Genomic DNA, 12,748 nt, shown 5'->3' with positions numbered 1-12,748 from the left:
AGATGTAATTCCTATTGGAGAGCTATCACCCTGGGGCACCTCCTCTCTGGTGACTGGGAAGGCCCATGGCTCACCTCCCTCATCTAGGTGCTCCTGGCATGTTCACAGAGGAGTGTGCCCCATGCCACATGAGTCCAAATTACTGAACACACTTTAGCATATAAGGCCGTATTCTTCAGGGATGCGAGCAGAGGACAGAAGGCAGTGTCCCAAGTCCCTACTCCTGGAGGTAAGTCATGGGACTCGGGAGGACCAAGCCAGCCCTAGGAAAGTGATCTAGAGTCAGATGTTTAGGGGGAGCTGATAACTCCAGGCTTTGCTGACAATGGGTTCACACCAGCTCTGGTGTGGGACGTGTGCACATATTCATGGTGGAAGCTCCTGACCAAGCTGACAACCCCCTCACCCCCCCTACCACCGCTGGTTCCATTTGCGAGGGATACCACAGCTTCCTGGGGGTAAGCCTGAAATATTCTACATGCCCAGCTCCTCAAGAGATAGCTGCTGGCCTCCAGCTCAGACTATTTAACATAGAAACAAAAACCTACCCAGCTCAGTGACAACAAAGACAAAGAGAAACCATCTTTGCCTTGTGCCTAATCCACAGCCAGGCTGGACTCTGTGAATGTGAAGTCATATATTTACATATGTGCTTGCATGTTTTAATGTGTTTATTGACTAAGGACAGGCTGTGAACTCTAGGAGACAGGCCCTGGCTGCCAGCACACAAGTCTCGGTGCAGAGGGGTCCAGAGGCATTGAGTCCCAGGCTGGGATTGATGCTAGGCAAATCCCTGTTTGCAGAGTTGGTTGCTGGTCTCTGGGGCGGACGTGGGGCCTCCCAAGGAGAGTGACTCTATGCCTTTCTGTCCTCTTTCAATTCCTTGGGTCCCTGTGAGGATGAACCTATAGAGCTCTTAGAATATGCAGAAGAAGCCTCCGGACTCAGAAGTGAGAAAGTCTCCCCCACCTTGTGGGAACATGTAGTGCTAATTCCCAAACTCCTGGTCTGTCATGGGGAGAGGTGGGAGACCCTGCTAGAGTTGGGGCTGGTGCTGATGGCTCCACACTCCTCAACACAGAAGAAAGCAAGAGGCCTGGAAGAAACTCATGTGCCCTCCAGGGCAGAAGGACACCCTAGACTGGCCAACCCAGTTCCAGAAGACAATGAATGCAGAACTCCTGTGTGTCCTGGCTGTTCCTGAAGAGAAGTTTGCAGAAGAAAACCAAACCAAACCAAACCGGAATTTCTTTGTCCAAGGGAGTCAGAAGCTTAAGGAGGTGATGGGGACTTATTCAAGTCCAACATGGAAATTTCTAGACTCTAGAATCTTATGTGTTCTGCTACTGCTCTGACACAGCTATCCAGATGGAACCACTGTCCCCCTGAAGAGCCCGACATCAGTGTAGTGTGTGAGAGAGAACTTGCCACAAATCAGTGAGGGCAGGACGCCTTGTCCCTTGGAAAGAAACCTGTGTGTATGTTATGTCACAAGGTGGTACTGGAGGTGGTAATGCAGCTCGGTTGGAAGTGCTTACCCATGCGTGAAATCCTGGCATCCATCCCCCACCACTGCAGAAAACTAGGCATGGTTGCACGTGCCTATAATCCCAGCACTTGTAGGTTGTAGGAGGACCAGAAGCTCAAGGGCATTTTGCATTTTGAGACCAGCCTTAGCTCCAAAAGATTTTGTCAAAAAGTAAAAAAGACAACAGGGGTTTATCAATGGCGGAGCATTTAGTGTCAAACACGAACACTAGACCACTCCACACTCATGATGATCCTTTGAAATGGTGTATTTAGGTGTGTTTTAATATACAATCTTTTTGTAGGCGTGGAGCGATGTGTTATGAGTTACCGGCTTGCAAAAAGCAGCCCAGGGCTCCCGACTCAGTCATTTCCATTCCAAGAGGGTAAGGCTCCCCTGGAAAAGATGATAGACATTGCCTACCCATTCCACCTTGTAGAATCCTGCAGGACACAGACAATGGTGGCATACCCTGAAGGGAGGGGAGGCCCCACTTTTCCATGCTGCACAGCCCCCGTTCGCCCTCTGCTGGGCACAAGAAGAGTCAGCGGGTTCTTTTAGCAACCAGATGCAGAGCAGGGCTGGGACTTGTTCTTTGTTTTGTTTTGTTTTGTTTTGTTTGCTTATTTGTTTGTTTTTAATGATTGAGAACTGTATTTTCCTTGTCAAAGGTGTGCCAAGAGGCTGCAGAGCAGTCTCACAAGGAGCTTCCGACCCGTGACTGGGGATTGCACAAGGACCAGATCTCTCAGCGCCTCCTTCATGGGTCCTTGCACTTCTTCCCCAAGGGTGTGATAGTCCTGGGTCTGTACCACAGCTGGCCAAGGGACAGTATCAAGAGGCTGGCATCTATTCACAGCACTGCCAGTTGGGCCAGGTGTAGACCAAGAAATCAAACTCTCATTGGTTAGCACAGTTTGCTCTGTGTTGAGCCCTGAGGGTCGATCCTCATTGCCGAGCTCTATGACCCTCAAGAAAATGTCAGTACAGATGGCTCCGTGGGAGCAGAAGCCCGAGAAGAGCATAGGTGTCGTGGGATATCCATCTTGATGGCTTTGGACCTGTGCTTACCACTATGTGGACCTCCATGAAAGAAGGCAGACGCTTCTCTGGCTAAGCTCTGGAAAATAAGAGCACTCAAGTTCTTGAGGACACCCTGTTTAATGAACCAAAGTGTCACTGCTGGGCCTTCTAGAAGTGGCTATCAGGCATTCGTGAAGGACAACCCTGCCTCAGGGCGCCACACAGGCCACTCACATCAACATGGGCCCCTGCAACAGCACTTCAGCCTGCTTTCTTATGGACTCCAGGTCCACAAGCCAACTGACAGCACCACCCACAATGGGCGGGGCCCCACACACCTCATCACAGATTTACCTACAGGACAATCTTAAGGATACATTTCCTCTCAGTTTGGCAGTTCCTCAAAAAAAAAAAAAAAAAAAAGGACTGAGGACCGAGTTATACCACTGCTGGGTATATACCCAGAAGATGCTCCAACATATAACAAGGATACATGCTCCACTATGTTCATAGCAGCCTTATTTATAATAGCCAGAGGCTGGAAAGAACCCAGATGCCCCTCAACGGAGGAATGGATACAGAAAATGTGGTACATTTACACAATGGAGTACTACTCACCTATTAAAAATGATGAATTCATGAAATTCTTAGGCAAATGTGTTTGCCTACTGGTCTAATGTCATAACTTGCCCAAGTCTGCTGAGATTAAATGAGATCATACTATGTAAGTCATTGGAAGAGTGATACTTGACAAATCCTAGAAGATGTGATGGCTACCATTCTAGGACTTAGAACTTGCTTTTCTAGCTGTATAAAAACAGGCGCCAGAGACTGAAGAGCCTTTTAATCCATAGTAAGAAATAAGAAATGATAGCCAGGTGTGGCGGTACAGATCTGCAACCTCAGAGCTCAGGAGTCAAAGGCCGGAAGATTGGGAGTTCAAGACCAGAAACCAGGCAACCTAAGACTGTCTTAGAAAGCAGGGCCATAGTTGAGATGTCTTGAGCCTAGCATGATGGACGGGCCTATAATCTTAGGGCAGAAATTACGTAGCAAGGCCCGTTCTCAAAAAAAAAAAAAAAACACCAAGCTGAGCTTGGCGGCACGCCTTTAATCCCAGCACTCCGGAGGCAGAGGCAGGCAGATCTCTATGACTTTGAGGCCAGCCTGGTCTACATAGTCAAGTCTAGGACAGCCAGGACTCTGTTACACAGAGAAACCCTGTCTAGAAGAACCAAACCAGTCAAACAACAACATACGCAGTGGTCTATAACAGAAAAGGATGATGTGGGTTTATCTAATGGAAACTGGCCCGGTGTGCTGTGTGGTATAGAGCAGTTTCCAAGTTTAGGCAAAGAAACTTGATTCCTTGCTGAAGTCAGCAGGAGTCCTTTGTGCAGAGCGGTTCTAAAAAAGTAACTCCTATCCTATACTGCCCTCCAGTGGTCAACACAGACATTACTCTAAGAATGCCTGAAACAACTAAACGTATTAGGACAGCTTTTTAGCTTCTGAGATGCACTTCATTTTCTGATCCTTAAATGAGAATTGTCATTACAAAATTATTTCCTCCACCATGAGTGTTGCCACTCTAACTGATAAAGATTCATACAGCTTTGGTTTATGTAGATGAGATATTTCATGTGGTCTCATACTCCTTGGTACAAGCCTCTAAGGTTTTCATATTTCTACCTTTAATCCCAGCGCTCGGTAGACAGGCAGATGGAACTCTGTGTGTTCGAAGCCAGCCTGGTCTACAGAGAGAGTTCTAGGACAACCAAGGCTATGCAGAGAAACCCTGTCTCAAAAACCAAAACAAAGCAGCACAAAACACGTGTATCTTTAAAGTCTGAGATAAAAACTGATGAATTGAGCCAGATGTGGCAGTGCACACCTTCAGTCCTGGCAGAGGCAGGTGGATCTCTGTGGTTTCTAAGCCAGTGTAGTCTACATAGCAGGTTTCAAGCCAGCCAAGGCTACACCGTGAGATTGTATCTGGAAACAAACAAACCAAACCAAAGAACTACTACCTACCACAACAAAAAGTACTAAATTATCCCAATAGTATTTTCCCACATTAAATCTACTTGGGGGTGATTATATAGTTGAGATTTGGACTTTGCAGCTAGAATAACTGGCTGTAATCCAGACTTAGTTACTATTGAGAATCCAGGCTTAGCAATGTTCTGGTTGGCTTTCTAATGCTGTGATAAACACCATGACCAAAAGCAACATGAGGAGGGAAGGGTACATTCCCCATCCAGTTTATCGCCTACCATGGAGGTTAGGCAGGCATGGACTCAAGACAGGAACGTGAAGGTTATAAGTCAAGCAGAGAGAGTAGGCTTACACTCAGCTACCTTTCTGTATCTTTCTTTCTAAAGATGAATTCAAATGCTATTTGCTTATTATGTGTGTGTATGCTTTGCCTTCATGCATGAAGGTGCCCACAGCAGACAGAAGAGCCCGTCAGATCATCTGGAGTTATCGTAGGTTATAAGAAATCAAACCTAGCTGGGCGTGGTGGCGCACGCCTTTAATCCCAGCACTCGGCAGGCAGAGGCAGGTGGATTTCTGAGTTCGAGGCCAGCCTGGTCTATGAAGTGAGTTCCAGGACAGCCAAGGCTATACAGAGAAACCCTGTCTCAAAAAACAAAAACAAACAAACAAACAAAAAAATCAAACCTAGGACCTCTGGAAGAGCAACCAGTGTTCTTAACCACTGAGCCATCTCTCCAGCCCTCAACTACCTTTCTTATCCCTTCCAAGGCCACCTGCCTCGGGGTGGCACCGCCCACAATGGGTGTGGCCTCCTATATCAATAATTAAACAAGAAAATGCCCCCTTAGACTTACCTGCAGGCCAATCCGATGGAGGCATTGACACACTCCTCCTCCTCAAGGCTCCTCCTTCCTAGATGACATTAATTTGTGCTGTTGACAAAGCTCTAACTGGTGTATTGAATCATCATCATCATCATCCAGGACTAACTAATAATAGTAATACATGTTCAGATAATAATGATACAGTTCAGATAACAATAAAAATGCAATATAATAAATAATCCAGGCTTGGCTAGTAAGCTATATATAACTCTGGGCAAATACATTTCTCTGACTCTCGTGCATGTGTTAAATAGAAATTATGTAAGCTAGACAATGAAGTGCTGAGCACACAGGGGCTTCCCAGCGTTAGCTGAGACTGCTGTGACAGGACGATGCTCTCGGTGATCTGCCTCTCCTGCATTACCTGTCTTAGTGAGAGTGGAGACTGTGTGAAGCACACAGTCCACAGCAGATTTCCTGGACTAAGTCCCGTCTTTCCACACTGACCCTTCAGCTTTTATCGGATATGTTCGGATCTGCCAGACACTGTTCACGAAATAAATAAGCTAATAAAACAGAATAAAATCTTTGACTTTGCCATTTTACAAGACAAACCCTAGCCGGCTTAAGCAGCCTTTCACTAAATTACTAAGTCCCGCCTCAAATTTTGCAGTTCTGAATGGATGCACTCCTGAGTTTAGTGCAGTGGTTCGCAACCTTCCTGATGCTGTGACCCTTTAATGCCCTTCCTCATGTTGTGGTGACCCCAACCATAAAATTATAATCATTGATACTTTGTAACTGTAATTTTGCTTCTGTTATAAATCACAGTGTAAATATCTGTGTTTGTAGGTGACCCCTGTGAAAGGGTTGTTTGACCCCCCCCCTCAAGGGTTCGAAACCCACAGACAGGTTTCGAGCCACCGGTTTAGCACATGTGTCACTCGGCTCTGTAGCTCCAGGCCTGCCCTCTTTTTCTCTAGTGTAAGTGTCATTACCCCTCAGGCTTTCTTGCTGCAGCCTCCAAGGAGAGTTCACCTGAGCAACACTTTGGATTCTGTATCAAGTTTTCTGAAGCGGTGATTCACAGTGCAACTTTTCCTCTCTGAGGAGAGTGGGGTGGAGCCGAGCATTGGCATTGACATGTTAATTGCATGAACACTTACAAATGGTTCTCCTTCACTTTGCCTGTGTACTCTCAATGCAGCATCCACAGGGTCCCTCCAAAGTAGCAATTTAGCAGCTTTCCCGAAGTGACAGCTCATTTCACTCATTTTTGAGAAAATATCTGTCAGATACCGAAGTATCTATTATTTAATCTACCATCAGTCACTCGGGAAACGCAGTAAGGTGCTGTGAGTAAGGTTGCATTTCAGGGAATCTGTAGTCAAACTCTTCCCGTAATCAAAACCCGAGTTCATTAGCGTTTTCTCACCACAGTTAATATTTGCACAGATTACACAAAAGCAACATCAGTAAAAGTGACTGGGTGCGAGTCAGGACAATGGCATCGAGATTACAGCAGTGGTGGGAACACTCTGCCTCAGCTGCTCGGTGGAAACGGACAGAACTGTTTCCCTTCTGAGTGTCTGAGCTGTAAGGCAAGCAAAGGGATGTGCCTGTAAACCCAGCACGCAGGAGGCCGAGGCAAGAAGGCAATGAATTGGCAGTCACTGAGACCATCCTAGGCTACATACAGCATTTGGGGGTGGGGGGGGTCCTTGATAAAGCAATACGATCACTAGCTTTGTGACATTTTTGCCCTTGAAGACCTACTATATCATGAGATTGATAGGGTGTTGTCTTAGTTAGGGTTTTACTGCTGTGAACAGACACCATGACCAAGTCAAGTCTTATAAAAACAACATTTAATTGGGGCTGGCTTACAGGTTCAGAGGTTCAGTCCATTATCAAGGTGGGAGCATGGCAACATCTAGACAGGCATGGCACAGGCAGAGCTGAGAGTCCTATGTCTTCATCCAAAGGCTGCTAGTGGAAGACTGACTTCCAGGCAACTAGGGTGAGGATCTTATGCCCACACCCACAGTGACACACCCATTCCAACCAGGTCACACCTATTCCAACAAGGCCACACCTTCAGATGTTGCGGCTCCCTGCTCCAAGGATATACAAACCATCACTGGTGTATATAGCCCCCCTGCTGTCTTCAAAGGATGCTGGTGTCCTCAAGGGAAGCCCTGTGCTGGGAGCAGAACTCACAAGATGCCATTTTTCCTTTGAAGGAAGAAACTCTAGTCTTACTGTTGGTTTCCTTATGTTCCCAGTGCTGGGGGCAGAGGGAGGGGAGTGAACCCAGGGCCTCAAGCACACTAGGTGAGCACACTAAGTGAGCACTGGGCTTCAGAGCCACATGCCCGGCCCTACAGTGGCGCTTTCAGACTTGGGCATCTGGCACATTTGTTCTTGAGAATGAATCAAATGGGTCTGGTACAGCAAGGAAAATTGCATATTTGCTGTCAGTGAGATTTCAAGCATTTCAAGCAAAGGCTGAAGCTACACAGCATCCAATTTTGCAGCTTCTCAACACTGGAATACTTTCCTGATGAGACACGGGGTGACTGTGAGATTTTTATGCATATAAATGTGTCATCATCTGGAAGCCTACATGAAGCTCAGTATCAGTGAGCTAATACTGTCCAAATAACTGATTATAGATATCCTAATATCTGGATAAGAAGGGGTAAGCTCAGGTCAAAAGGGTGACAACAGCATCAAGCTCATTGATTGAGTTTTATATTCCATATTGTAATTGACATTTAAAGCTACAAATGGGTTATCCTAAAGTATCAATAAAGAATATGGAGAAGAGTTGGAAAAATGGCTGGTTGAATGGTTGAAAAAGCAATGGCTGTTTTTCCAGAGGACCCAGGTTCAAGTTCCAGCACCCACATGGCAGCTCACAACTGTCTGTAACTCCAGTTTCAGGGGATCTGACACCCACGCATGTAGGCAAAACACCAATACACATAAAATAAAAATAAATTATTTTTAAAAGGATATGGGCAACTATTTAAAAAGGCTAAATATCTTTTCCAAACCACAAATTAGTAAAAAATGAATTTAGGGGGTCCTAAGATGGTTTAGTGACTACAACTGGCTCTCGTGATGAGTTCACACGGTGGAAGGAAACAACTGGTCTCTACACAGAAGCAATGCACACATTCAAAGTAAATTAATAAATGCAGCTTGTTGGGTTTTTTTTTTTAAGCATAAACCATATGGAGGTTAAAGATGCTGCCCAGTGGTTAGCACATTTGCCCAACAAGCCCAAGGTGCTGAGTTCTAACCCCAACACAGGAAAAAAAATAAAACCCAAAAATTTAAAGTATGTACCTTCAAAAGCCCTTTAACCAAGCCTCATACCCTGACAGTCCCAAGGTCGAAGCCGGTTTGAGAGTTCAGCTGATTTCTGTTAGAGATACTGAAGACCTATGTAAAGGTGTATTTTAAAAGCCATTCTTCTCAGTAAACTCTGGTTTTGAAAGTTACTTTCATTAAAATGCATCATTCAGTGTTTCATTATTTGTGCGTGGTGTCTGCACTCGTGTGGTCCACGTGTGTGCATCTGTGTACACCAGAAGCAACGGAAAGATGTCTGTCCTTTCATTCCATTATTCCCTTAGCTTTTTTTTTTTTTAAGATTTATTTATTTATTATATGGAAATACATTGTAGCTGTCTTCAGACACTCCAGAAGAGGGAGTCAGATCTCGTTACGGATTGTTGTGAGCCACCATGTGGTTGCTGGGATTTGAACTCTGGACCTTTGGAAGAGCAGTCGGGTGCTCTTACCCACTGAGCCATCTCACCAGCCCCAGCTTTTTTTTTTTTTTTTTGAGGGCCTGAGAGATGGCTCAGTGGTTAAGAGCACTGACTGCTCTTCCAGAGGTCCTGAGTTCAATTCCCAGCAACCACATGGTGCCTCACAACCATCTGTAAAGATCCAGTGCCCTCTTTTGGTGTGTCTGACAGCTGCAGTGTACTCATATACATAAAATAAATAAATCTTTTTTTTTTTAAAAAAAAAAAACCCTCTTACTTTTTTTTGAGATTCTAATATATATCATCCCCCCCCCTTTCCTCCCTCCAGTTCCTTCCCATAATCCTCCTTGTTCTCTTTCACATCCATGTCCACGTTTCCATTAATTGTTCCATGTGTGTGTCCTAGCGGTGCTCAGTCTGTAATGCTACTTCTGTGAAGGTTTCAGAGCTCACCGTTGTTATTGGCTAACTAACTGGCCTGGTCTTTCCTGGGAAAGGCTCCCTCTCCCTCTCAGTATTCCTCAGTTGCCTGCAGGTGTGGAGAGTTGAGGCCTGCTGAGGACAGCCTTTCCCTGTCCACGTTAGGGTGTTTACTGTTCTCGTTCAATTCATCTTTAGGCTGCCACATTGGTGAGACTTTATGGGTACAGCTTCAGACATTTCTCGGACACTCTTACAGCATACTCCCTGATTCTCCAGGACTTAACAATATCTCTGCCCCCTCTTCAGAAATATCCCGAGCCTTAGGGGAGGGGTAGGCATATGGGTTGGGATTGGGTCCCACAACTCTGCATTTTAATTGGTTCTGCTTTTCTGTAATGGTTTCCATCTATTGCAAAAAGGAGTTTCCTCATTTTTTTCTTTTAAAGATGTTATTTTCTATGTACACAAATGTTTTCCTGCATGTATGTACAGCACTTTTGTCTGGTGTCCACAGAGGTCACAAAAGTTAGTGGATCCCTTGGGACTGGAGTTACAGACAGTTGTGAGCCACCATGTAGGTGCTGAGTACCAAGTCAGGGTCCTCTTACCATGTAGCCATCTCTCCAGTCTATCCTCCCCTTACTGTCTTGAGACACCATCTCTATCTGAACCTGGAGCTGAGCAGGCAGTCAGAAAGCCCCAGCTATCCTCTCCACAGTACTGGGGCTATATGAACTTGGGTTTTTGCACTGGTAGCAGAAATCTGAACTGGTTCCTGGACTTACACAGTAAGGACTCTTACCTCCAAAGCCAGCCCTCCTGAATTCTGTTACTTCTGTTTGTTTGAAACAGGGTCTATTAGCCCCGTTTGTCCTGAAGTATGCTCATCAGGCTAGCCTTGAACTCATGGATCCAATTGCCTGCCTCCCCACTGGGGTTAAAGGCATGTGCCACCACTCCCAGCTACTGTTACTTTTAAATAAGTTACTAAAAATGCATTTAGTTTTCTCTTCTGCTGAAAGCCAATAGCTATAACCCACATAAAAACTTTGAGTCACCAACCAGCTTCCACGTCTTCTTGTCCTGGTGTTTTCTATTGTTCATCCCTTCCCAGCATACTGCTTTTGTGTGGAGGAGTTGGGGATAGGATTCAAGACAAGGTTTCTCTGTGTAGCCCTGATGGTCCTGAAATTAGATCTGTAGACCAGGCTGGCCTTACACTCGAGATCCTTCTGCTTTTGCCTCGAAAGCACCTGGACCAAGTGTGCACCAACACATTCTTTGAACTCAAGAGATGCCCCAGCCTCTTGGGTGCTGGGATTAAGGTGTGCACCACCACACTGGTATGCTGGTGACTCATACTGCTTTTATGGTTTTCCTTCAGTAAGTCAAACACACTGCTGCTCTTGGGTCCTCTGCCCTGGCCGGAAAACACCTGCATGGCCATTTCTCTTGATTCCTTAAAATCTGTTCTCAAATGACATCTCAGTAAAGTAGCATTGTAAGCATGGTTTTTAAAGTTGTAAACTCTTCAAGCTGGCATAATGTATGCCCTCAAACCTTTGGAAAATGCTCTGGTGAAAAGGGAAGAGGGGTGGGGGGAATGGGGCGCTGAGCAGGATGGGGACGTGATACCACTTGTTTGCCAGTTTATCATTTCTGAAGACACAAAGGGTAATCATCAAGAAAAAGGGGTAAGGGGTAGCGCATAAAGGGAAGGGTAGGAAAGGGATATGGGCAATCTCCGCGCTTCAAGGTTTCTTTGGGACCAGACACACTGTACGCGTGAAGACTATTGAGGTGGGATAATATCATAAAAGTGTGTGTGACGACTTAAGGACTTGCCCTGTGCTTCTGCCCCCATTTCCTATTTATACTCTCACAAAACCTTGATCCACAGAACCCTCTCCTAATAACCTCCCAAAGAACACAGCAATCCATACCAAAGAATAGAGCAAACCCTAAACTTTATATATATATGGTTTTTTAAAAAGGCAAGAAGACATCAACTATCGAAAAGCAGACTCGAAATGCGCATCACTCTCGTGCAGTCTTCTCCCTCGCTTGCCGATGCTGGGATCACTCCTTCTGCACAGTTCACAAGGAGCGGACCCGGACAGTCTCTCCATGACTTGTTCCGAATCCTCCACAGGTACGCAGGTCAGGCGACACAGCCAACACGGAATGGTCGAGATGCAGGAGCAAGGAGGCTCGCAGCCGGCACACGGGGAAGACTGGGCAGCGCTCACCTCAGTTCTCCTCGGGCTTGTCCGCGGGCGGCCCGCTGGGCTGCAGCATTTTCTCCATCAGGTTGAACCGCACGCGGGCTTTGCTCTCGTTCTCGGCAATGGCGAAGTAGTTGAGGAGGTCGAAGTGGCCCATGTAGGAGCAGTAGGAGTCGCGGTGCTGGTTCACCAGCCATTCCCACTTGGTGGTGTCGGCGTGGCCCGTGCCGATGTACTTGGACTGCAGATGCTCCAGCTGGCTGTGGATGGTGTACCGGTCCGTCATCGCGCCGCTCTGCTCGTAGGCTCCGAGGTCAGGACACAGACGAGAAGCTGCCGCTCGCGGCGTTCAAGTGAGAGACGCTGCCGCTGCCGGTGCCGCCGCCGCCACGCAAAACCTCAGTTCGTGCAGGCGCGGGAGAAAGACGCCACCGAGACGCAGGAGTAGACAGTCTTTTCCTAGGCGGAAGCGGAAGTGCCGTCTGTCGCGGGATTGGAGTTGCCTAGGAAACACTGGGCCGTCTCCTCACGGAGCCCGCCTACTTCGAAGAGTGTTGCATGATGGTCCGCTTAGTGGCTCTCGGGTGATCACGTTCTAGTCTGAGCGTTGCATTCTGGAACAAGTAGTCCAAAGAGTTTGTTTTAGGGTTTTGTTTTGTTTGTTTTGTTTTTGCCTGGCTGCTGTAGGACGATGGCAAACGGCCTCTGAGAGTTATCCCACGGCTCTGGGCTACTAAGAAGGGGAAATCCAAGAGGGTTTCAACTACAAGCAACCAGGAAAATTAACTCTTGTACCTAGAAGCTAACGTGGCAGCATGGTTCCCCCGCGGTCCCAGCTTTGTCTCTTAGAATTTGGGCACTGGGAAAAGTATTTTTGGTGATCAGTGTCAGCCCCAGTAGTCTCACTAATGGCTCCCACAACGAGCTCCAGGCTCCCGTTTC

The 12,748-nt window shown here is 46.7% G+C and overlaps 1 protein-coding gene across 1 annotated transcript; it reads right to left on the bottom strand.

Moving 5' to 3' along the window:
- Nucleotides 1–11,531: 11,531 nt before the first annotated feature.
- On the bottom strand, nt 11,532–12,265 carry Sf3b5 (splicing factor 3b, subunit 5). Its single transcript, NM_175102.4, has one exon. It carries the CDS (start codon nt 12,090–12,092, stop codon nt 11,832–11,834), a length of 261 nt encoding a protein of 86 aa, NP_780311.2. The 5' UTR covers nt 12,093–12,265; the 3' UTR covers nt 11,532–11,831.
- Nucleotides 12,266–12,748: the final 483 nt, after the last annotated feature.

Source organism: Mus musculus, chromosome 10, assembly GCF_000001635.26.
Source record: "Mus musculus strain C57BL/6J chromosome 10, GRCm38.p6 C57BL/6J".
In the NCBI taxonomy this organism is placed as follows: Eukaryota; Metazoa; Chordata; class Mammalia; order Rodentia; family Muridae; genus Mus; species Mus musculus.
The sequence above is the reverse complement of the archived record's forward strand: the minus strand, read 5'-3'. Positions and strand labels throughout refer to the sequence as shown.